Source organism: Gallinula chloropus (genome assembly GCF_964237585.1).
Source record: "Gallinula chloropus genome assembly, chromosome: 6".
NCBI lineage: Eukaryota > Metazoa > Chordata > Aves > Gruiformes > Rallidae > Gallinula > Gallinula chloropus.
Genome location: NC_140091.1, coordinates 28,405,305 through 28,429,192, shown reverse-complemented (window position 1 = coordinate 28,429,192; position 23,888 = coordinate 28,405,305). Strand labels below are relative to the sequence as shown.

The 23,888-nt window shown below is 41.5% G+C and overlaps 1 protein-coding gene across 1 annotated transcript in view; it reads right to left on the bottom strand.

Annotated features, from left to right (window-relative positions):
- Positions 1–23,109, bottom strand: part of CRB1 (crumbs cell polarity complex component 1) — a gene marked incomplete at both ends in the record, with an annotated part of 97,893 nt that extends 74,784 nt beyond the window's left edge. The window contains one exon of the mRNA XM_084266078.1: positions 23,034–23,109. Within this exon, the coding sequence (XP_084122204.1) occupies positions 23,034–23,109 (76 nt within the window). The remainder of the gene's footprint in view (positions 1–23,033) is intronic.
- Between the last annotated feature and the right edge of the window lie 779 nt (positions 23,110–23,888).

Here is a 23,888-nt window from a genome sequence, read left to right as displayed (position 1 = left end):
AATTCTGGAACTGATTATTAAATCAGTGTCTCCATTTCACTGTTCTCCAAAAAAAATATTCTGCAAGCTCACACTAATATGGTGCTGTCTCTCAAGAAAGAAGGACCTTACTTTGTGCTGTCATTTTCCTTCACTGTCTTTTTATTTCTGTGCTATCCCAGAGCTCCTTACCCTATGAGCACTTCAGCAGCAGCAGTCCTTGCAGCTGTGCCGACCAATTATACTAAGCACAGCAACAATTTGACAGGCTTTCCTATAAAGCAGCCATGCAATGACTTCTTTATCACACCATGGTGAGGTGTGCTAGTTCAAAGGCTCCTTTCTGGCTAGCACAAGAGTGTCAGAGAAAAGGGGGCAGTGGGTGCAGCTGATTAGCTTGTGAGTTGTATTGTCAACAGTGGAAAAATAAAACAAACATCTCAAGTATTAAGGTGAATGTTTTCTTTAAATATTTTTTTTCTCCGAATATTTTTTGGCTCTTGCTTTATTTTGCACCATCCCCTAGTGTCTCTGCTGGCAATGGGAGGAGAATGTGGCCCAGGAGCTCAACAGGGCTCCTGTAGATTGAATTTGGGGGATTTTTGGTTCAGTCAGATATGGTGCTACTAGCAAGGCAAACAGACTGGTTTCTAATGTGAATAGAAGTTTATCCACTGCTACTTTATGTTTAGCACTAAGCACTGCAGTTGAAGTTGATAATGATCACTGTGCTTTTACTATGCAGAGTTATTTTCATTTGTGTAATAGGCAGGACAGCAGGTAGTCAGGCCCAGAAGGAAGCTGATATCCATTACAATAAATGATGTGGACACCGATGTCAAAACGGAACTGATGTCTGCTGTGCAAGCCCTGCTACTGGAGGCACTCCATCTGCATATAACTTCCCTTTTCAGTAGGTTCACAACATGTCTCCAAATTCTTATCTTCTAAGTCTGCATAACGGGGTATTCCTTTTCCCTTCAGAAGTGATAAAATTTCTTTTTACTTGAATTCATGCAGCAGAATTTATTCTTAGTAATATAGAACAGGATTCCTCCACAAAGGGACGTGAGAGATAAATAGGCACATGAGCAGCAACAGTGATACCTGGTGGTGGGAACCCAGGGGACAGGTTCAAGTTTGCCTTTCTATCAGTTCTTCAGAGACAAATTTATTGTGCTTAAAATCTGAAACAATGTTACTTAGGTAATAAACTTGACTGCTTAGAGGAAAGATTTGGTGATTCTGCAGATTAGATGTCTGTCGCAAAGATTCAATCAACACCTTCCCTGCCTGCACTGCTCTTAGGGCTTCATTAAAGTTGAGGACATCCTCAGCGTATAACTCAGGATACCTGAGTTACCATGTGTGAAAAGACCTCTTCTGAAGATTAGAAGTTTTTCAGAAATAGGTTTTCTCTCTTTATTTCTCTCTAAGTGGTTTAGTTAGGCTTATGAATTATGTCTTATACTTTGAAATGTTCCCTGTATTGGTTGCCCTTATGTTTCCCAGCATGCCTAGATGAACTTGTTTGGATGGGTGGTTTTGTGATACTTCAGTGAAAGGCGTTTCTCCTGCCTTGTTCCCAAGAGGTATAAAGATGGCAAAATCAAGCCTTTTAAAATTAATGAGAGCATAATCTGACATTTCCAAACCTGATACGTGAGCCTGGTGAGGGGTGTAAGTGGTGCTGGGGAAGTGGAAAAAGGAGAGCAATGCTTGCAGTTGGAAAGATACCACCTGTCTTCACAGCTATGCTAAGAAGGAAGGCTAAAATATATACCTTGGAAGCAGATGCAGGGCAAAATAACAAGGGAAATGGTGCCAGAGACAAAAAGGGTTGCAGAAGGACCAGAGCGCGGTTTCACTCCTTCTCTGCATCCACAGGGATTTTTCAGGAACACAGAGGGAATAACAGAGTGTAAAACTGTCGGTTTCTGAGTTTGGGTGAAATCCAGTTGCTCCTGATTCTGTCTGAATTCCAAATAGTGGAAAAGAGAGAGCAAAGAAGCTGTTCCTCTTGAAGAGGCCAGATCTCGCCTTGAGAGACACAAGGTCTCACAGCTTCTCTGGAGTCTGGAAACAGTTTGTGGCACTTTGCCTGTAAGACAGAGGCTCCCACCTCCCATTGAGCTCCTGGCTTATGCTGAATTCAGCCCTCAGCAAGGAGCCAGGGACTCAGCTGGGCTGGGGATGCTGCCCCTCACCCAGACCAGCTGCTGCTGACTTGCAGCACTGAGATTTCATTTGGGTCAGACCACACAAGCAGCTGTGCTACCACTGTGCTCTGCTACTGACACGGCAAAGAAAAAGCAGATGGAAATGTTGCCAACTGCTGCTAAATCATCACTCGACTGAGCTTGGGGTAAAGGGGGTAAAAATTGAGTACAGTATTGACTTCAGGTCTTAATTCTGAGTCTGTGAGATGTTTGCTTTTGAAAGCCATTAGAATGCATCTTCTTCAGCCTCCTTTATTTGTGGTTCTACCCTCCACTTCATTGCCTCTGTCCTTAATATGAAAATGGCCTCTAGCAGTGAATCCAGTATACAGTAGTGCATAAAGATACTGTGATCTTAAAATACAGACTAAAATGTCTGTAACACTTACCCAGGTGTAATTTCTTTCTGTGAGTCAAAGTTGCATAGGCTTAAAGCCCTGATACTTAGAAATGCATCATACTAAGCTATAACAGAAGGCAAGAATTTCTCTTGTGGTAAGGAATATTTTCACCTCCAATTTGCCAGTCACAGACTTCAGGAAATTAGATTTTCCCTCTATAAGTCATGCTTGAATTTTGGCTTTGGGAAAATACATATATACTCATTGGTTGAATGTACTACACTAGTAAATCACAGGGAAAACGTTATTGTCAGGTATCTCACACAGGCATGTGACCACAGCCAGGTTTTGATGACTCCTGGTTTGACATAGTCTCCACAAGCAATTGGTTTTATACCATTCAGATAACCAGAAGGTCCCATCAAGGCACATTACATCAGATGCACCGTATCCCTTCTGCACAGCCAACCCCCTAGCAACAAAGCACAAATTCAGAAAATTATGTTTCTTAACATACTGGAAGAGGGGCAAAACCCATAAGAATACACAAAAAAGGGTTTATAGTTCTATTCCTTTCCCCACCTGGCCCTACTATACTCTGCTTTGAAGTCTGTAAGGAAATGAATGTTTTAAAGTTTGTAGGTGCAAAGCTGTGTGCAGATGTGTGCAGATGTTGAGATTGCCTCCAGTAGGTTCTCAGTAACACAGATGAGAACTAAATGTTGCTGTAGCCAACAAAATGCAGCAGAACAGCAAGATCAGCTCCAATTTTAGACTAGCATCACACTGATATCCATAGCCACACGAATGCAGCTGTCCCTCCAGGCTTGCTGAATGCATAGCCCTTTTCTCACACAATTTCAGTTTCATACTATGTAACAGTACTCTCATATCAAAATCATGATGCTGCTTCTCCTGTCTGCCCAGACATTAAAAAAGTAATCAGCCCTGTGGCAGATCAGCGTTGTGTGGCTGGAAATACAGTGTACTATGATTTCAATGCCACACGAGTCAGAAGAAAGCTTCAGTGTAGCTACCATGAACAGCAAGTACAGAAAAGCAAGGGCGTTCGTTTCCAGTGTGAACTTTGTAAAGGAGTTCATGTTCCAGCCCTTCTGTTATTTACTAAATTCTTTTCAATAGAAATCACCTACAATTAGTTCTGCGTGAGCTGATTACCAACTGGGATTTAGAGACTGCTTGGGTAGAAATGCAACTCCTGTATTTTGGGATAGGCTGGTGTCCCATACAGGGGGGATTGGCACAACCAGAGTTTCCATCTGTTCTCTTGCTGAACAGCAGCTACCAACAGGGCCAACCAAGATCATAGCATTGAGATTGGTGAACAACAATGATACAATCATGATCCACATAAGTAGGATAGAAGGATGCTATAATGGGGGCTTCTGCAGAGGGTTAGTCTTTTGAACACTAGTTTCACGTGACAGTGAAGCTCCAGCATGGTCCTGGCTCTGGCACATCTGTGGTAGCTTTCCTGTCCTGCTCATAAACTTTACTGTAGCATTCTAAAAATAGTTACTGATTTGTAACAGAGGAAGAATGGATTTGTTTCATGGTTTTACAGCACTTTATTTCAAAATCTTAGAAGCAGATCTTAATAAGACTCTAAACCACATGATATGAAATTCCTAGTCTCAGTCCACAGACCACCATGGTTTCCTCTCCCCTGATTTCAAGAACTGTTTGCTGATTCATGGCAAAACTCCATGTTCACCCCTAACACACTAAGTAACCTGCAGAGATGTTGTTCCTTCAACTCCACTTTCCCTAAGAGCCACCACCCTCTCCATGTCCATACTACAATCCTAGAGAGAACTGGCACCCCAGAACGTGATTGCACCTGACAGCAATGCAGTGCAATCAGATGAAAGAATGGAAGTTAAATAAAAGCCAATAACAGCTGCAGGTCTCATTGTCTTCTCTGTCAACTTGGATTGAACTGAGTTTGCAGGACAATAGAAACTGTTTCTATGAGAGATATTAATGAATTTTTGGAGGTTCCTGGGAAAATCAGAATTCTTACTCTATTGGTATCCACAAAGCTTGACGTTTACCATTGTGTTCAGGTGGGGAGCTGGCTCTATCACATGGTGATTTATGCAGCTCCTTTGGCTGCCTTTCACTTCGCAGCAGAACACGTGTAGTTCACTTCAGAGTACACTGTAGAGATGTTCTCTGCAAAGTACACTGAGCTCATGACACTGCCAGACCACACAGGGCTGGTAGACCTCTTGCTCTCATCAGCCCTAGCATATTTTTATGTCACAGCACTTGTCTGACTGAGTCACTTGGTGACTTTTTCAGAGGTGTTAAGGCTGTTTGTGTCACACTAGTCCAGATGCTCTACTGAGGTGACAGTTTTCCTTACTTCTCTCCTACATAATCATAACAGAAAAAAAACCCCTTTGAGCTACAATTTATTCACAAACTCCTTTTAATGTCTGCCTGATTTTTTTAAAACTTTAACTAGTACTGATGCAGCAATATGATACATTATCCCCAAAAATGCTGGATCATTTAGCAGTACAGCCACAGCCAAAGTTGTTTCTAAGGCAGCTTATGTCTCTACAACATGAAAGTCTCTATTCTAACTCAAAGTTATCGGGAGCCTTTTGTCACAGAAAAGCAGGATATCAGATTGTCCTTTTATCCCGAAGTTCACTCAGGGTGATGAATCACCAGCTCATCTTTGGGTTTTTTTTGTCATTACCCACAACTCAGGTATAGGATTCTACTGAAATTTGTTGCCTGCCAGACCCAGAGCATGTCCCCTCTCCTGGGGATTTGACTGCTGGGCTTGACCTCACTATGGACCTGCCTGGTGATTGCTAGACCACAGCTTGACCCTGGTTATTGTGCCCCAGAACCGGGCCCAATCCTGACTTAGGGAGTGCAGCATCACTATATACTTGTCTGGCAGTCACTGGGCTGTGGCTAACCCCACCTGCCATCATCATCTGCTCCGCCTGCCTTGCTCAGGTCCAGTAGGACTGACCTCTTCATAGCATGGCCACTGCTCTGCCTGCTCTGTTGTCATCCTCAGCTCCCAGCTTCCTTTCCCTTGCAGAGCAGGCTACACGTGCTGCTCCCTGTCTGTGCCTTAAGACAAGAAAATCTCAAGCTGCAAGCCTACGTGTGCTAGACATGGAAAAGAAGGATGTGACTTTTTTTTTAAGTGTTACACTGAAGTGTTAGTGCCTTCCAAACATTTTCCAGGCTCAAAGTATTGAGCAGGCATCCTATAACTTAGGGAAATTTGACCAACTACACTAGCATGAGCTATACAGTCAGAGATCTGACCGAGAATCTTTTCTGCCTTAGATTTTTCCATGTATTCCTCTTTTCTTCCTCTGAGGCCTGATCCAGAGCAGACTTGGATTTACAGACAGCAAAGGGAAGTTTATAGTACCTTTGTGTGCCTGGTAAGGGAGCCTACAATAATTGCAGCCTCAGGACACCAGGTCACTTCTGGCACCAGGCTGACAGGGTAACACAGATGCCTTGAGAGCTGTGTTGAAGTGCTCACACTCCACAAAATGATCTGGAGGGCAACAAGGATGCACTGGCCTCCTATTCCACTGGATATAGGCTTTAGCCATCCCTGTCACAGTGACAGCAGAGTTCTGTGTCACAAAGCAATCAGATCTGTTCTTAACACACAGGTCGGGGGGGGGGGGGGGAGTTTGGGATCGTGGTGGTTTAGTGGCTGGGAATTGGAAGGTAAGATTAGCAAGCAGGTGGAGAGAACTAGAGCCTCCACAATTTGATATCAGGAAGCTTTATCTATCTAAAGAAACTCTGGTGGCTATACAATGATGAAAAAACAGAAAGAATACCCTGTTTTGGGGAAAGTATTCTTCTTACACGGAAACCAGTTCAGGCTTACTGGTACAGAGTACATGATAGGACAGCACCCTGACTCAGCTTTGCACTAAGTTGTACTACATAAATAAATAAAATTTATGTGTATCAATAAAGGTCTGGCCAGGAAAAAGAAAAAAAGTAAGGTTTGATAGCAATAACAAATACATGATTAATATCTAGTGACTATCTCACTGGGAGCATTTTTTGCAGAAAGCTCTATGACAGGGCTTGTTTTATGATCCCAAGGGGCATCACACAACTTACTGGGCAGAGGTACTGCAGAGCAGATTGAGAAGTAATTCTCAGTACTTAATACCTGGGGATTCTCATAAGCAATTTTCTCTTAGGATCAGATTTCCTTTGATCATTGAGATTATTAATTATAGATAGCCTTAAACAGAACAAGGCACTGTTACTGTACTACTCCGACAGTGCCTCTTTTAAAAGGAACAAAATATCTTACTTAATTAGAGGTTCAGCTAGGGTGTCTTTTCAAGACACTTTGCTATTGATTTGACCATGGTAACCTACTGTAATAAATATTATTCCATTAATAATCAAGGGAGTTTGTAGGCATAACAGTGTAGGAAAGGAGTGCTAAAATGCTTGTCCTTCAGTTTGCCAAGGCAGTTTGAGTATCATCATCCAATCTAGCACCTAGACTATGGATTGTAGTCTACGGGTTTCACCCACATGGTGCCTTCTCCTTTGAGCCATTATTTCTTAATAAAGAGATCTTGGGCAGATTCATTTAAAGCTTAATTGTCTCTCTGGATAAATTGAAGCATATTGCTTCTGCTAATGATTCTTTAGGCTTATTTTATCTCTGTTCTGGTTTCATCTTACCTGTGCTTTTGTCACCATGATCAAACATGGGAAATTAGCCACAAAATTAACCAGATGAGCATCAGTTTGCTCCTAGCATCATGTGTTCATTATTTGATGAACACATTCTTGTCATCAACAAATTTTACTCGTTAACTGATAGAGGTTTATTCCTGTAAATTCTGACATTGCAAGAAGTTTTTACCAACGTTTTCTTCACCCTGCAATCTTAAATGTACATGCTAGACATAATGTGCAGGACTTGCTGTGTTTTCCATGGATTTCATTCATGGATTCCATCTGAGAAAGCAGAAAGTTTAGTTCCCCAGCAGTGTGGGTCAGATCCCTTGTTGAGGTGGCTGTGCCAAGCAGGTGCAGGTTTGTCAACAGATTACAAATTAGCATCACCAGGCCCTTGCCCCTCCTTAGGGAGCTAAGGGGAGTGGAGGAGGGTATGGACAAAGTTTCTTATAGCTCTGGAGTCCAAGCATCTGCCAGATGATTTGGGGTGTGTGCTGCCAGGCTAGCCCTGCAGCGTGGGAGATGCCTGTGCTCCCTGAGGAGAGGGTCAGTGCCTGCTGTCCCTATGTTCTCTGAGAAAGGCCTGGGGCTCTGCAATGAGTGTGCTTTCATTGTGCTTGTCAGGTAAGATACAGATTTTGTGTGTGCAAACATAATGTAAAGGAGTTGTTAAAAGTAATTCTTGTATTACCTAGGTATTTTTGTAAGCACCAAGAATTTGGAGTAATATCAAAGCTGTATGTGTGTGGGGATTTCTTTTCTGAAAACAAACCCCCAAAACTCCAACCCACCAAACAGCCCCACCCTGTTCCTGATGATCAGAATTCCTGTTTAAATGAGTAGCAATTTTGTCAACTTCAGGAATCACAGAACTTTACTACTTAGGTGCATGTGTTGTCTTTAAGCACTTCAGTATGTCTCTATTATCCCCAAAATGTTAAAAAGTTGCTCAGTTTAATTTGGCCAGAGGAACACTTAACAGTCACTATGCTTACTCCACTCATGCTGGGGGTTTTGCCTGTTCCACAGTACTCAGTGTTTGTTAGATTGATTGCTGGGGTGGTGCTCTCTTCCTGGAGAGATTTCTACTTCATTGTTAGCAAAGGGTAGAAATGTGCCAGCTGACCTGTTGCGATGTTCTTATTCCTCTACTACCTTTCTTTCCTGGCTGCCCCCAAAGGGGATCCCAGTTGAATGGTATGCTTAGGAGAAAGTGTGGGTGAAGAGTTCCTAGAGTCAGCATTTCAGAGTAGTGCAGCATGCCCCACTCTCCAGGAGGTGCTGTGAGTTCGCCCTCCTAAAGGACCTGAGCTCATGGCAGTAAGAGGGGTTGTCACTTTGGAACATCTGAATTTCAGGTTGAGAATCTCTGTCAGCTGACTTCTTTGGGATGGCTTTTCCCAGCCCCAGCTGAAGCTTTCTCAAGCAGTTTTTGTTGAAAGCTCGCTAGGAATATGGTTTTGAAAAAGCAGGATCTTGTTTTCACCAGTCTATAAATTCTTCACAGCTCCTTAAACAATTTTCATAACACTTTTCTTCTCCGCATTGTCATGGCTGTTTGCTACAGTGATTGAGTTTTCTTAACTGTCAGAACAATGTCAAGAGTATGTGAAGACAGTGTCAAGGCAAATATAGAAGGGTGACAGTGTGAAGGAGGGAAAGAGAAAAGAGCTGTCAGTACTCAGAGTGCTCTGTAGAGAAAATACTTCAATGATAAAACCATTGTCACCACACACTGAGCCAGAGAGAGAGAATAAAGTGGAGATATTTACGTTACTGTACTATGAACATGTCTGGGTGACAACCTGGACTTAAAAAAAGGACTTAAAGCAATTTGCCAGGATGCCTTTCCTTCCTAACTATTGTCCCATGTTATCTTCTAGACCATGGTCCAGTCCCTAATATCCTATGAACAGGGCAGCACTCCAGTTAAGTTTCTGTTATGTTAATTTGTAACAAGCATGCTTTTGAGAAAATTTAAGAAGAGGGATTCAAAAATATGTTGTTTTTCTAAATAGTTTAGCTCAGCATGGGAAATATTCCAGTGCCCACCCACAGGAAAGTAGGGTGTTTTCCCACTTATCATAATTCCAGGATACTGTCTTGAATGCCATGAGCCACAGCCTCTATTTGTGGCACACCATAATTTTGACAACAGTCTAAAGGGTGATCTAATCGTATTCAGAGCTTAGCAGAGTAAGGTGCCAAGTGTCCTGCTCAGTCCAGATTTCAAGCACACAATTCAGCCCTGCAGCTTATCATTTTATTCTGGAACATCCTTGGAAAGGAGGAGATGTTATTGGAAGGATCAATAAGGGACAGATATACAGCTACATAATTTCTGAATGTTGCATTTATATATTATTTTAGGGAAGTACATTGAACAGTTAACAGGTTTTCTTACTTGTTGCCTATGAAATAACTGATATCCACAGAAATGCTTGAAATTCTGTTGTTCCTATTCCTGCATTACATCCATCTGCGGTTCATGACAGTGTTAAATTTAAAACCATTGAAGCTGGGTGACCTTTTTTTTTTATTTAGATGAACTGCAAATTTTATCCACAGTTGCAATGGCAGTAATCTAAGCTGTTTCAACTGATTGTAGCCCAAGTTATATATTGCTGAAGGTTGACTTCCCCCTTGCCTGGTCAGGTTTTGTTAACCTGAAAATAGTCTGCCACTCTGAATTGACCATCAGCTGGAGTAAAGTGTGTATCTTGCCTGGGGCTCGGATGCCTCCTGCCATTCATCTTCACACCACAGTCATCACATGCTTCTAGTAATCACTGAATCTCACCAATCCTCACAAGTTATCAAATGAAAGTAGTGATATACAAAGGAAATCCTTCTATTTAGCAATAGGCATCACAGATACAAGCCAGCCTACATGTAAGAATGAAGTAACACACAGATGCTTTATCTTTAAAAGTTAGTGGCTTGAACAGGGAGATGGTTTGGGTTGTATTCACAAGGTATTGGGTTGTATTCACAAGGTATTGGGTTGTATTCACAAGGTATGCAAGCAAGGTATTCAGCTGACCTTTCTGCAACTCAGCGTTCCCACCTTTAAAACTGAGATGCTGCCTACTCCCATGCTGTAAGGCTCAATCTGCTTAGATTTTGCAAAATGTGAAATACACCTCATGAGGAAAAAAAAAACTTCTCTGCACATTTGCAAGGAAGAGAAAGGATCCAGAAGAAACCCGTTCTTCCACACTCACATGACTGCTGACTCGTGGCATGATCACACCTTTAACGATAACTTTAAAGCCAGTCAAAGTCTTTGAAAGACTCTAAACTTAAATGTGGTGTACAAGTGTAAGTACTGGCAGGACAAATGAGTTTTACAAGGTAAAATGCTGGACTGACCTTGAACATGAAAGCAAAGCCCTCACTGTTAGCACAGAGAAATGTTAGATTCCTAGTACTTCACTTGAGAAGCAGAACTAATTAGAGAAGATTAACAGAAATGAGGCATGTAATAGCTGGAATAGGGGATGACTGTGGTATGAAAGCCTGAATCACTGGACTTCTCACAGAGGTCAAGATCTTAAAAACACTAGAAATTTTCTAAAGGCAAGTGACAAGTTTTGCAGATGTTTCTGTGACAGCTGAACATTCATTACAACATTCAAACTCTCTTCTGCACATGGATGTTTCTCCCCTGTGTTAAGACTGTTTTCAGCCTTGATGTCAGGATATGTTTCTGAGTGAGGGGCCTTATTCAGGACCATGTTCATATTCCTACTGCTCTGCAGGTGGTCCTGAAGAGATAGTCACCAAGTCTGCACTAGAGTGGTAACATGATGGAGACTGAGATTTTATTTTTTTTTAAATGAGGCTGGTAACTGATTTCTCTGTCTACTTTTTTCAAACGGAGTCTGAAATATACTTTGTAGTCTTTTCCCTCATACTTTCCACTTCCTGACTTTTCTTGTCACTAACAAGTTTCCCACAAACTCTAAAGACCTTTTTATTACTGCATTGTAATAAAAGTTCCATAATTGGTTGGACAGCACTTCTGACATACTCCCTGCACTGACTGCTACACCAGTACTGTTGCAATGAGCTCAGCTAAACTGAGAAGGGTTCACATAACAGAACCATGGAATAGGCACAGTTGGAAGGGTTTTCTAGAGATCATCTGGTCCAAATGACTTGCTCAAAACTGTGTCAACTAGAGCAGAAAGCTCTGCATCTACTATCTGTCCTGCATCCACTTCTCTGAACTTTCCATAATGATTTCATAAAAGTCCTTTATTTTTGGGAAGCCAGGTTTGCCATAAGCATACGTAACCTCGTGCCTGTGGTTAATGGAAGTGCTGGTGCTCATCAGTGATTGCAGAAAAGAAGCAGTCACCCATGAAGACCTGGAATTCTTCAGGCTGATTCAGAGCCGTGCCGTGAAAAGATGTGCAGGGTTAAAAGACAACAGGAAAATCACTCTCAACTGTTTGCAGTTATGTTAATAAAAGTCAGGAAAGAGTTCCCCTGTCTGTAGAAAATTTGACGTGTCTGAAACTGAAGCACAACTAAATACTATTGGCAAGTTATCATGTGGGTTTCCTCAGGAACAACATGCTTCTATGCTATCCAGTTCAGGATACAAACATATTCTGATTGCTGCTTATGTGTTACACAATCTCTGTAAAGAGTAATAACAGTCTCTATTTGCTTTTAGTAGCAATTAGGAAGAAAGTTCCCTCAATGTTTAAGAACTGGGAGATAATGAGCAGAGGTGGTTGTTGCCAAGCAATCAAATTCTTTAAAGAATCTCAGATTCTTTAAGATTAGGGATTGATATTCTGATGCATCTCAGGTATCTCAAAAGTCATAATTCTCCATCTACTTAAAAGAAACCACTCTTGATTCCAAACATTAATTTCCTGGCCATATAAAGGGAAGCAATGTTTGTCCTGACTAGGCATAGCACAGCAGCATCTTCAGTAATGCCAGTGGACTTACAAAGTTAAACCAGAATAAATAAAGCTGAAAACAGAGCTGTTCAATGCTTCTAGTAGAATATCAGAAGTACCTACAACTTAAGCATATCTTACTGCAGCAAAATCATTGCCAGCTCAGGGATGAAGGTTGAATGGGGATATAGCAGCTCTGCTGTAAGCTATTCTCAGTTCCCTGGGCAGTGAGAAAGCTTACAGAGATCTACAGGGACAGAAAGCGCTTACATGTATCTCTGAACTGACAGGTGCTTCCCCAAGCAAAGTGCAGCATCTTAAGGAGTATTTATGTCTTTTAGGCTGTAGCAGAGGTAGATTTGGCTTTGTTCTACAGGCTGCACAGAATTGCCTGCCTTCTTTCTGTCCATACATCCAACACTAGGTCAGTGTGTTTGCTGGAAATATTTAGGAAATATTTCCTTCCCCTGTTTAATCCAATGAGTTTAGCCCCTAAACACCTCTGTCTTGTCACTTGACTGCCAGGGACAGTGGTGGCAGTTCTGAGTTGTCTATTTGTTCTTCAGGAAACCCAGTGTCCTTTGGAAACAGTCTTTTAAATGTGAAAACAGCAAATTATTTCAGTCACCTTACTCTTCTTGCACTTCCCCAATAGCTCCAAAATGGGTAGATGTTAGACTAAATTGGATCAGACATTTAAGACATACTCAAGAGAGAACAGAAAAGATAGCTCTTGTTACATCAAGCAGAGGGTGTTTTCACATGGACTGAGGCTTGCAAAATGTTCAGTACCATTAGTAGTGAATAAAGAATTACAAATGTCAGCTGTGTTTAATGTGAGGGAAGGAATGGGTTTATCTAGAAAGTCTGAATTGGTCCTACAAAATGTTGGCCAGATATTTTCTTTTGGCAGTTGCATTGTAGAGGCACTTATTTGCATTCTGCTGTCATGATATGCATTGCTCCAAATACATATACAGACAGTGATCAAAGAGGAGGCTTGGATTATCATTCCCACAGATACATTTTTCATATTTTCCTACGTTTTAAGGTAGGAATCAAAGTGAAGCTTTACTTTCAAGATTCTTTTAACTTCTGGTTTTCAGACTGAATAGGCACAAAAAGAGCCTATGAGGGCTTTACACATCTCCCATTCAATATCTCTGATGCAATCTCTGGTACATCAGGGCCATTCTCTGGCTTCTCTCACTGTCATTGGGTATTACTTTTGTTATGCAGCTTCCTTTACTTATCTTGTAAGACTGGAACACTGGTACTTTCGCTCTGTACTTTATCCACGAGGCTATCAAAGGAAGGTAGAGGGCTGCTGGAGAGAAGCAGGTACACTTATGACTTCTTTCTATTGTATCAGACCTCAGCAGTGGTTTTGCCCTTCTAGCAGCTCTTGGAGTCTACAGACTTGAAGAGGACCAACATACCATGTGGCCTATAGGCTTTGTATCTTGGCCACTGCAATCGAATTGCATCTCATGTGGCCCATAATAAACATACACAGGAACTGTGTATGTAATTCTCAGCTGCAGTTCATTCTTCCACCCCAACAAAACAGGATCACCAGCAGATTGCTATGTTATATTTAGCACTGCCTGCTTGCATTTGAGAGATAAACCTGGCAAGATGCCTGTATAATAACAAGATGCAGGTAGGTGGGTCTGGACAGTGCTCCTTTTTGCATGCTTTGAGCCAGGTCTGATCCAGGTGCCATTTAGCTGTGTTAGCATGGCATGGTGCCTTATCTAACGTGCTCTGCCTCTCAGCTGAGAGGCTGCCACAACTGCATGGCCTCTGTACTGGAGGTGGCTGATGTCCAAGCAGCAGCAGAGCGACTTGCATTAGTTCAGATGTACTCCTAGGGGCTCTGTTTCGAGCTGTTAGGAGACCGGTGAGTTATACTGCAGACTTGTTGCTGATAATAGAGTCTGATCTTTCAGCTGTGAGGACACTTGACTATGTGCAGATCCGTGCATGGTTGGCTGTGGTGTGAGCAGTACCACAATTGCTTTTTAAGTACCTACATATTGCCACCAAACCCAGCAAAACACATGTGAAGGTGCTGCCATATACAGATGTCTTCTGATTATTATAGTGAGAGTTTTGGATTCCCTGCTGTGAGTCATCTGTCAAAAAACGTTACTTAAACTGCAGTGGCTTGGATCCCTGCAGGCTGATCTTTGTCTGTCTGTCCTTGTTTTGGCTTTCTGTGAAATTACATTGTTTTCAAAGTCCTCTAGCTTGCATTGAAAGAAAGGAAGAAATGTGTCATGGTCAAGTTCAGGGCTAGGGCCCCCTTCAGAACAAAGAGCTAAAGAAGAGCTCAGTAGCATCCCTGTTAGAAACCCCAAGGGAGAACTGGAACTGTCAAGGGAAGAGTGTGACCAATGTATGCTGCCTTTCATCTCCTCCTGTGACTCTCCTGGCAGGCTGAATGTGAATTAGAGCAGCCCTGGGCTTTACTTTAAAGGGTAGTCAGCCTTCCCCTTCCGTAGTCCCACAATGTAAGAACACAGTGGTACCTCAGAAGCAGTTAGCAAAGGAAATAGCGGGGCATTGTGTCCCTGGCTGAGTACTTAGGTTGGGAAACACAGGTTGGCTTGTTTACTCACAACCTGGGTGACTGTGGTTAAGGCACTCTGAGGGAAGCATCCTGTCTGCAGATTCCCTGACTGAGGCAATTAAAGATGCTTTGTCCGTCTCATTATTCAAGGAAAGGTTAAGGGAACAGGATTCCAGTATGCTCAGCCTTGGGCGGGCAAGCAAGAGCAGTAACAAGAAGCAAGGAGTTCCTCCCCCAAGCATCCACCCAGGCCACAATTAGTCAAGCACAGCACTTCCCAGCAGAGAAGGCAGCGCCAGGCAAGGGCCCCGATCCGTAGCCGCTGGAGCAGGGACGCGGTGCGCAGCGGGTTAGCAGCCCACGCGCCTTTCCTACCCACGGAAATCTCTAGAGATAGTGCGATTTCTGCCCCTGCTGAAGGGATTTCAGGCGGGCAGAAGCTGCCCTAACCCTGAAGCTGCAGCAGCACTGCAGCCTCGCTTTGTTGGTGCCTGGAGAGGAACGTGCTTTGCTCTGCCTGGATAAATCCTTCAGAGCTCCGGCGGCGGCTGCCCGGGGTGTGCGTGTGTCCCTGCGCGTCAGGCTGCGCGGTGTGTGTGTCCCTGCGCGTCAGGCTGCGCGGTGTGTGTGTGTCCCTGCGCGTCAGGCTGCGCGGTGTGTGTGTGTCCCTGCGCGTCGGGCTGCGCGGTGTGTGTGTCCCTGCGCGTCGGGCTGCCCGGTGTGTGTGTCCCTGCGCGTCGGGCTGCCCGGTGTGTGTGTCCCTGCGCGTCGGGCTGCCCGGTGTGTGTGTCCCTGCGCGTCGGGCTGCCCGTGCAGAAGCCTTGTCAATCGCAGTGTTTGTCAAATGACGGAAGCGCCTCTCCATTGACCCGATTTAGGGGCGAATAAAGTATAAACAATATAAAGTAAACGTAAGAATCTCACTGGAAAAAGGTTTATCTGGATTGGGTTGTTGGGTTTGGTTTTGTTATTTGGTGGCGTGAGAGGGCGTTCACAGGGTATAGTACTGTGAATGGCTGAGGAGATAGAACAGTACAGTGAGAACTGATGAAACATGTCAGTCTCTAAAAGCAAGAAATCAATCGGTAATTTCAATCTAGAAAATAATATGTATCACCTACTTAGTGCCTACTGTCTGTGACTCTAGATGAGTCAATTAGGTTTAAAGGCTTCCTTTAAAAGATGTAAATACCAATACCTTTTTTTCCTCTTTGGGCCACCACAAAGAGCAAAGGGAATAATCAAGGTTGCCTAGAGATTGAGGCATTGTCTAAATTATTTTCTTAATGCTGAGATGTGAATTATCAAAAAAAGGAGAAAAGAAAACAGTAGTATCCTTGAGAGGTCTTTGGCTGCAAACCCCTGTAGGCAGGATCAAAGGCACTTAGATTACTATTTCTCTGCCTTATTTATTAGAGGAATGCACTGAATATCAGAAATTAATGCAAATGGATTAATACATAACCTTTTATTGCTTGGTAGCTGGCAGGATATAGATGCATATTTTTTAAACCATCATGTTTTATAAATAAGTTTTTTTTATTGTCATGAAAATGAAATGTTAAAATTCTCTCAGATGAAGCATCAGAGTGAAGACTCCTAGTACAATGTTGATTTGTTGTAACATGTCCAGAAAGGCCACTCAAAAGAGTTTTCTAGGAATTTCCTGATAGTTGTTTTGGTGCAGGAGGTTCCAGCCATACATTGCTTTTTTATGTGGAATGAGAAGCTGAAAGTAAAATTTAGGTTCAGCAGGCAATCAATGTCTTCCATTCCTTTTCAGGTTTTCTAACGATGAAAATGGCACTATTAGTAATCTGTTTATTTTCTTGCATCATGCTGCCAATCTGAGTATTCTCAAATTGCAAGTAAAAGGATGAGTGATTTGACTCAAAAACCTGGAAATTCAATCTCTAGAATGTGGACACTATCTGTTCCTATTGTAATGAGTAGATTCAATAGCTGAAGAGCTTATTTAAAACACAGGGTACTAAAAAAATTAAGATTATGTACTTAATGTCTCAAAGAACGAGGGTAGGTTATTTTTCTAACTGAAATATAGGCGACAATTGTGTTGTTAATGCAACTAGTGGAGCTGGATGCGGTGCTGCCTTTGTCTGAACAGCAGATAATACCATGTTGTGGTGCAGGAAGGGAGCCATCCACTTGCCTAGCCCAGGAGCTGAGTCTGAGCTGCCTTGTAGCCTCAGTGTCTCCACAGCCCCCAGGGCAAGTAGGGACCTCTGCTTCTCTGGGGCTCCATCACCCCAGATCTTCACAGATTGCCCGAAGGTGGTGCTGGCTGCCCTTCGTCTGTGTGACACCAGCTGTGAAACAGCAGTCTAGACAGTCTCTGGCAGGTATTTCTCTAACCTGTTCATTAAAAAGTTCTGATATACAGGTTTAATTATCCTTCAATTGGGAAAGTTCACTCAAATCTTCTCTGCTGAATGTGGAATCTATTATTTTGCAGAGCCTACCCTTCCAAAGGTCACAGGGAGCAACTGATCTCATCGTCATCTTTGATTGCCGTTCTCTTTTTAGCAGGTAAGACTATAATCATGTCCTCCCTCAGGCTTCTCTCCCCGTGACCCTTTCTCACAGGGCACATCTTTCTAAATGTCTTCCTATTTTTGCTGTCTCTTTTCAGCATTTTCCTAATTGCTTCTTTCTTGCTCACAGCAGCACTCAAAACTGGACGTAGCCAGTACTGAATAGTGGATTGATTACTCTCCTGTGCCTTACATGTCATTTTCCTGTCAACGCGGAACAGCAAAATATCTGCCTTTCCATATAGCTTTCAGTAGGGAGGTATTTGGCCATCCAGACTTGAGGATTCTCTATTTGCTATTTTTTCCCTGGGTTTCCTGCTACAGGGGAGGGAAAGACGGAGAGTTACACTGGGACAGGTCTCCCCAGGTGTCCTAGGTTCATTAAAACTAACACAGGGAAAAAAAACACTGTGGATAGATAGATATAGAAGTAAACACTGTGTGGAGATACCTTTCAGAGTTTTAACCTGTATTGCCAAAATCAGTGTCATCTGAGGGCTAAATTTTCTAAGATGCTGTTTTCTTGCATTGAAGTTTCTGGTTGGCTAATACAGGATTTGGGGATGTTTAACCTCCAGAGGTTCTCAGTGTCGACAGTTCCCTCTTTATAAAGCACAGAGCTGAGAGGTCTGTAATCTGGTAGTCTCACTCTGCTGTTGGAATGGTAGGTGCAGCACTGTCAGGTGCTATGTAAGAATTTGAATTGAAAGGCTCACATATGGTTGTGGTTGGGATGTTTTAATGTAACTTTTATGCAAATGGATCCATCTTGCAAAAGTTATGTCCTTGTTTAAAAAAATCTAACCTTTGAATTCTTTAGGTTTCATTTGATTCCAGACATGGGGGTGTTTTCCATAATAAAATGCATAAATGACAAGAACAAACAGCACAAACCCCAACACCTTTACAAGTGAGTCAAGAAGCTGTTGGTTTAAACTTGCTGTGATGGCAAACATCTGAAAGGTATTTCATTTTTGATATGATATAGATGCAACATATAACAGCAGGGACAGGGAAAGCTGTAGGACCCTTGGTGCCTGTGCTCAGACGTTGCTGATTGCAGCTCTGACAGGCACCACACTCCACAAGGGGCTAATGACCATCTGCTGAAGTGTCCAGGCTGCTATGAACTCATCAAGTGTGCACCCAAACAATACTTTGCTGGGAAGCTACTTGCATCATCTGAGTGTGCATAAGGGATTCACAGTATGAGCAAACCCACCAGTCTCTTTATAAGTAGAGCTTTATTCCTAATGCAGTAATTAAGCAGTAATTAAGTTGTGTGAGTAATGGGAATAGTTGGAGAAAATGAAAAGTTCTTGTCCATGGGGAAAAATTGCATATTGTCAACATCTCAGAGGGGTGGAAAAGGGATACAAATAAAGCTCAGGTATTTTGTTTTCACTAACAGTAATCCCAAATTAAACTCCATTCTTAAATTATTAATGTTTGAGGGAAATAAAATATTGTAAACTGATTTTTTTTGCCAGAAGGAAAAGATAATTCTGCATTAGTGATAGATAATCTATTCTAAAATTAGTTTAAAAAGTTGTTGGATATTGCATTAAGATAAAAGATTCTGAACTTGCACTTGACTTTACACAGAATCATTTCCAAAATAAATGCCTCGATATACTTGTATTTATTGTAATTTATCTTCCTCTGTTTCTTAAGTAACTCTCCTCCCAGAGCTATATACTGGCAATTCCTGCTAGACAATAATACGACATCAATTAGTTATCAATTTTGCTCTGGATTTGGGACATGCTTCCTGTCAACTATTGTACCTACTGATTCATGGTCCCTCCTCATACAGAGTTGACCATCTCTGGATGCCCCTCAGGTTAATTTTCTATAAGTAGTTCATTTAGTGTAATTTGTGGAGATAAATTATCTTCACAAAATGCTCTTTAAAAGCAACTAGTATCGACAGCTTGCATGCAATACTTGTACCCATTGGCACAAGGCACAGATTAATTTGCACATCTCTGCAACTAGCTTCCCATTAGGGAACAGGGAATACTACTTCACATGCTCCTACGGTTGCAATTTTGGACAAAGCCTCAAACTCTCTCTGATTATAGAGTCCCTAGACAAAAATAATTGGTTCTGTGTCGTTTGACATCTTCCTGTTCTGGTTGGTTTTTTTTTTTTTGGAGATTGGGAATCAAAAAAAAAAGCAGGGAAATATAAAGAAGAAATACACTACTACATATATGACTTGAGAACCTATGGTTGGAAAAACTCTTTAGTATATAAAGTAATGACTGGCAATGAAAAGATAATTAGCATATTTCATTGGATGTAATTTTGTGTCAGTAAACTAAAATCTACCAGTGTCAGCAAAAGAGAAGTTTTCAAAAAGAAAGAGGCACAGGGTAATTAAGTAGGTACAATTTTGTTTTAATTGATTCATAGCTCCATCAGTAAGCCAGTGCAGGAAGGAAGCAGCTGTGGAATGTGTGCTTAGCAGAGCCCCCAGAGACGTAACACAGGAGTTTGGGGCTAGATTTTTAACAATGTGCCCTCACCTTTCCACAGGCTTGCTGTGGTATCTCTGCACTGACATCATGAAGACAAAATGTGAATTAGAGAAGCATTGCCTGCTAGTGGAGGAACCCTGCCCCTGGGCGGGTGTGCAGCCTCCACACCTTCACTGCAGCACCCCTTCACTTCAGGGGTATTATGGTAGCGGACATCAGAGCACCCTGACAGATGCTTTTGCCCCAGGGCAGGCTAGTGTACAAACAAGAAGGTATCAAGGGCTCTCCAACAGGTTCCTTTTTTCTGTGCCAAGGACTAAACCCACAATCATTTTGAAAACGTACCTTTGCAGGATGGAACTATACCTGGTCTTTTGTCAAGTACGTTTATTTCTAACTACCCATATTTGTATTTGTACAGGTGTTGCACCTGACAGCATCATCTATTAGTTGCATCTCCAGTAGACTAAATTAATGAAATGGTATTTTCAAAATCTTTTTGTACAATTGGAATAATAATTGGGAAAAATAAAAGGTTATTGTTTGTAGGTAGGTAGGCTGCAATTTACAGGTTGAAATTTTTGTCACTATAAAGTTTGATGTTAAGTTGTTACTAGTCATAGCAAATGTAAAATACTATTTTTACTTACCCTGGGCATTCAGAAGAAGCCACAAGTGAAAAGACTACATGTTTTAATATCCTGACCTTCAGCTTTATAGAAGACTTAAGTGCAGTCAGAAGACTTTAACAAAAGTTTGCCATCGATTCAACACTTAGTGTTGTTCAGTAATTAAAGAGTATCTCACATTATATTCAAAAGTATACATAAGCTATTTTACAAATAAGAGGGCACATAATTATTTTAATAATGTTGAATAACTTTCTTTGTATCTCTTTTTAGTACAATGTATTAATTTTATCCTATATTAGAATATGTTGCTTTCATGTAACAACATTACTGAAAAATGCTTCCATATCATTGCAACTGTTACTACAACATCTACTGCCTGTATGGGACACTCTTCAATGTATGCATACCTCTGTTCACATCAGGAAAATGGATGAGCTGGAAAAAACATTATATGCAGGTATGTTTTTAGGAAGCCTTGGCTTCTAAATACTCTTTTTCCCAAATTCTTTAGAACAAATAAGTAGAAGAAAGATTTTTAAGCAGGACCTGAAGATAAGAAGAAGGGGAAAGACAAATCCACTACATCAATTTTTAAGAATGTAAAGGCTGATATAACTTCTATAAATATCAGTAATCATTTCTGTTCTGTTTAATCCTCAGCTTTCCTATCTTGGTCTTTCTCAGCTTTAATTTTTAAGAAAGAAAGTAATTGCAGTCAATTCTTCATCTTCTATTTCTGTGTCATCTGTTCTCAGTTATGTTTTTGTTAACAGAAATTGTTAGCAGTTTCAAATGCCATGCAAACTTTCTTGAGAGAAAAAGACCTACCAAGGTCATTAAACAGACTGCATCGTTAGGTAGAGATATGTTCCTGGTGTAGCTGCTCCATCCCCATACATCAATTTGTATCATATCAATTTGCAACAGCCACAAATCCAGCTGAGAAGAGTCCTCCAAGACTGAAAAGCCTCTTTCTTGAGACTGGCCATATGGCCATAACCCAGGGAAAAGGCAAGCCACGTGTGAGATGTCACCCCAGCCACCTGTGCTACGGAAGAGGCACGAAGTGGCAGGCAGGTACTCTTCCTGGCTTTGGCATCCTGCATTGAGCAGAGCTCACCCAAGATCAAAGCCAAAACTTGAACTTGTGTTCATCATCTTTTTTAAACTGGTTCTTGAGGGTTTTTTTTTTCTTCTCCTTCACATTCTAGCAGTGCTTTCTTTGTGTACAGGGTTTCTAATGGGACCTTTTTCATTTATGACCACATAACTTTTTACTCCATTCCACGACACTTTAACATTTTGTTCCAATTTGCCTGCCTCATGCATAAACAAAATTTTCTTAGCTAACTTCATTCCTGTAACTCACTTTAATTAGATAGCAGACTGTCTCAGAGACTTTCTGGTTATTCTTCCTACAGTATGCAGACTTTAAAAATTGCTTTTTGTCACTCCCCCCTGCCCTCCCAGCATGTCCTTTTGTGAATTAATGTAGAAAAAACATTTTGCTTTCCCACACATCAGCACATCCCCAAAAGAGAAAATTATGAAAATGATAAAATGATGTTTCTATGACATTCTGCATTTTTTCCTGTATCTTCAAGTGGTTTGGTGTTGGGTTGCTGGTTTGTTGTTTTTCAGTGCTGGTTGCTATAAATGCATCTGTTTGCTTTTCAGTCTTAAATTTATGTTGTGCTGTAAACTGTCCAAGTAACAATTTGAGCGATGCAGCAACAGAAGGTGACCCAGATTACACAACACTGTGTGCTAATGCCAAGTCTTCTTGTTTAATGGCAGCTGCTCAAAGCTTTGTCTTACTGTGATTCACATTCAACAGACACAAATCAAACAGGCTTCTCAGACAGACACACATCCTGCCTGTCTTCATTTTAAACATGTTCAAGAGCTACTGCTTTTCATAAACATTTATCATCCTCACCAGCTGAGGCCATTTAGCCTCCTTGGCTTATATTTACTCTCAACCATCTGACAAAATTATCAAGGAAACCCATTGTGACTTCCAATATTTTGCAAGCTTCTATTTATGCAGAAGTTTGCTGAGAGTATTTCTCTATAAAAATAGTCAGACCTTTATACTCCCTCATAATGGGGATATTTAGATCATCAAATATATCACAGTTGTTTAAGATCTGATTTCTCTGGAGGCTGTACTTAAAAATGCTTATATAATAAAGCAATGTGTGCTACTAAAATACAGAGCAGGAACAACATTAGCAAAGTGTTTTGTATTAGTCTAGGTTTTAATCAGATAGTTTTAAATTTACTGGATGAATAGTATGAAAACAGATTTAAAAGTAAAGGTACAATTTTAACAGAACAATTTATTGCTGTACTTTCAATACATGAAGCAGGGTATTCATCCTGCTTTCATTCTTCATTGAAAAAAAAAAGTTTAAGCATGAAGACCAGGCAAACTATCGTACAATGAGTTCATACAACTTTGTTTCAGGGACCAAATCTTTTTGGCATCTCCATCAAATTTTTAAAGCCTTCTGACAACACAAGCTTCCTGCTAGAAGTGCATGTCTAGCCATCTACCCAGAGGACATGTCAGAACAATAAGAAAAAGCACAAATCTTACTTTTTAAATGGATGAGCAGCAAAAAACTGAGGTAGAAGATGAGTAGAGAGGGAATTCTGGAATGAGCCATATTCATCTTGATAGGACATCCTCTGCCCAGTTGTCTGTTGTCCAAAGGGCTGGTGCTGATCCTCAGTGCTTTCTCCTCATCTCTGAATCTAATGTAAAACCCAAGGCACCCAGTCCCCTACAAGCCATCTTTGCCTGTGCCCCTCATCAGCGTGTTCACTGCACACGTACAGACTTTGCTTCAAAAGGCAGTTGTGCTTGTTAAGGTTTTACTTTGGCAGGTCCGAGTGATTTTTCAAACCTGGTGCAGATTTGTCTGTGAGCTGGACTGGAGTCTTTCCCAGCTTTTCAGCTGCAGGACTGTGCCATGAATGGTGAGCTCTGGCTGGCTGACACTGCTCAGCAGAAAAGGCACGATGCTCTTAATCTTTCAAAGTATGTCACATGTCATGTTCTACTAAACCTCCATTACACCACGCTCCTGATTCACAGTCTAAACACTCTATGCTTTCTTGTGTAAAGTCAGCTAACAGGCACTTGCTGCTTACTGTGTTTTTTCTCTATCTTACCTCATTAGCACATGAAGTAAAAACACGAAGCATCCCTATTCTCAGTGTTTTTTGCAGTCAGCTATTAGCCTGTTCTCTTCCACAATCTTTTTTCTGTTTCATTTTTTTGTTATTGTCCACAATGGAGTTAAATGCTTTTGCCATTGCTAAAAAGCTTAATAACTGGGAGCTGGCACAAGTCTTGTGAGCTTCATCACGTTTGTCATAATTTTGAACTGCTCATAGAGGAACCTGTCACAGATTCAGGGGATGACAGAGTGAGGTGGATAAAAGAAGG